This window comes from Daktulosphaira vitifoliae, unplaced genomic scaffold (genome assembly GCF_025091365.1).
Source record: "Daktulosphaira vitifoliae isolate Bord-2020 unplaced genomic scaffold, ASM2509136v1 Scaffold_39, whole genome shotgun sequence".
Taxonomy (NCBI): Eukaryota; Metazoa; Arthropoda; class Insecta; order Hemiptera; family Phylloxeridae; genus Daktulosphaira; species Daktulosphaira vitifoliae.
This window is the reverse complement of record NW_026099608.1, coordinates 1-1,614: the sequence shown is the minus strand read 5'-3', so window position 1 is coordinate 1,614 and position 1,614 is coordinate 1. Positions and strand designations below refer to the sequence as shown.

The following is a 1,614-nucleotide window of genomic DNA, read 5'->3' as shown; positions in this document are numbered from 1 at the left end:
TAATTGTTTTAATAATAATTACATGTTATTTTGATGTTGAATTGCGAGTATTTTAATATTATTAATGAATAAAACAAATTGCCCATTCATTTGTTAAATGCTTAGCTTAAGTAGTAAAATGGAAAATATATGTACAACACGACCTTAACTATTACTTGATAATTGTCTAAAAAATGATTTAATAATGATAATAATAATAAAGAAAAAAAAATATGTATAATAATAAATAAATATATTGCACAATTATAAAAAGTACACACACTAATTATTAATTACAATCAATAAATTAAAACTAGACAGTAAATATATTTATATATTTTACATTTATACTTACACTATGGGTTTAATAATAATAAAAATAATAATAATACAAATTAATTTCTAATTTTGTTTTTTTTTAAACAGACTTGATAACACTGTACTGCATTTTAAGTCTAATGGTAATTTACATTATATGTTTAACTGATATGCAATAACAAAAGTACTGTCAATGCAAAATAAATTTGTGGGAAATAGTTACTAATAGTAAAATACAAGTATAAATGGGAGCAGTCAGTAGTACTTAGAAACTTGGAATGACTTCCATATTAAATATGATTAATTTTTTAAATCACAATCTTTTGCAGTCAAAAATTATACCAACTATTCAAATGTTTAGTTTAGTATTAAGGTATAATTAGTATGCACATAAAATTTGAATGTTAAGTAGAAAAACAAAAGGAATGAAGAATTTAAATACTTAACATTAAGTAAATCGTCCCAGATCATAATATAATAACTATAACAACATCAACATTATATGTAGGATGAGATGTACAATTTCTTTAATACTTATATGATACACATAAAATTTTCATATTTATGAATACTATAGTGGAGATTCAACATTATTATTATTTAATTTAATTTACCATTAGAGTATGTGATTCAATAGGAGCAGCTGAATCATACAGTGTATCTGTGTCTTGAGTTGGTTCACCTTGCAATTGGCATTGGTTATTTAAGGTACCAGCTCCACAATCACAAAAGAATCTAAAATAATATTACATTAATGTGCAATAAAATATTTAATATAAAAAATGAGATTAAAAATGGTTCATTGATCTTTGAACAAATTTTTAAAATTAAAAAAATTTGATTTCTAATAAATGTTTTTTATTTTTGAAAATAGTGTGAATATTAATTAATTGCAAAACATAATGAGAATAATTTTTTCACTTATTACCTGTCATGTCTGATAAATTCAACATCATGTCCAGCATGACACGTTTTTATACAATTTACACAAATTGCATTTCTATCAGTCGTGTTGCACGTTTGACAACGATAAAAATCATGCATTGGAAAAGATGTATAAGATGAAATTTTATACAAACATTGACCATTACAGNATGAAATTTTATACAAACATTGACCATTACAGACTGCCTTTTCAACGGCATCTTGATTACTATAAATTTTATTACCTAAAAATATAAATTAAAAAAATTTATTAACATTATTTCTAGAATGTTTGCAATAAAAATGTTTTATTTCAAAGGAAAGTTTAAACTTACTTCTTACAATAGGTTGCACACCACTAGCCAAGCAGAGACCACCAAATCTATTATTAAA

The 1,614-nt window shown here is 23.1% G+C and overlaps 1 protein-coding gene across 1 annotated transcript; it reads right to left on the bottom strand.

Annotated features, from left to right (window-relative positions):
• Positions 1–438: 438 nt before the first annotated feature.
• On the bottom strand, positions 439–1,608 carry LOC126908912 (F-box only protein 11-like). Its single transcript, XM_050691244.1, has 4 exons — positions 1,557–1,608; positions 1,424–1,466; positions 1,226–1,390; positions 439–1,032 (listed from the first exon to the last, which is right to left on the bottom strand). Exons 3-4 carry the CDS (start codon positions 1,339–1,341, stop codon positions 903–905), a joined length of 246 nt encoding a protein of 81 aa, XP_050547201.1. The 5' UTR covers positions 1,342–1,390; positions 1,424–1,466; positions 1,557–1,608; the 3' UTR covers positions 439–902.
• Between the last annotated feature and the right edge of the window lie 6 nt (positions 1,609–1,614).

Excerpts from the sequence above, each read along its gene's own strand:
- LOC126908912 (XM_050691244.1), bottom strand. The coding sequence starts at position 1,341 with ATGCATGATTTTTATCGTTGTCAAACGTGCAACACGACTGATAGAAAT. Across the intron at positions 1,033-1,225 it reads GAATTTATCAGACATGACAG|ATTCTTTTGTGATTGTGGAG; the intron begins GTAATAAGTGAA and ends ATATTATTTTAG.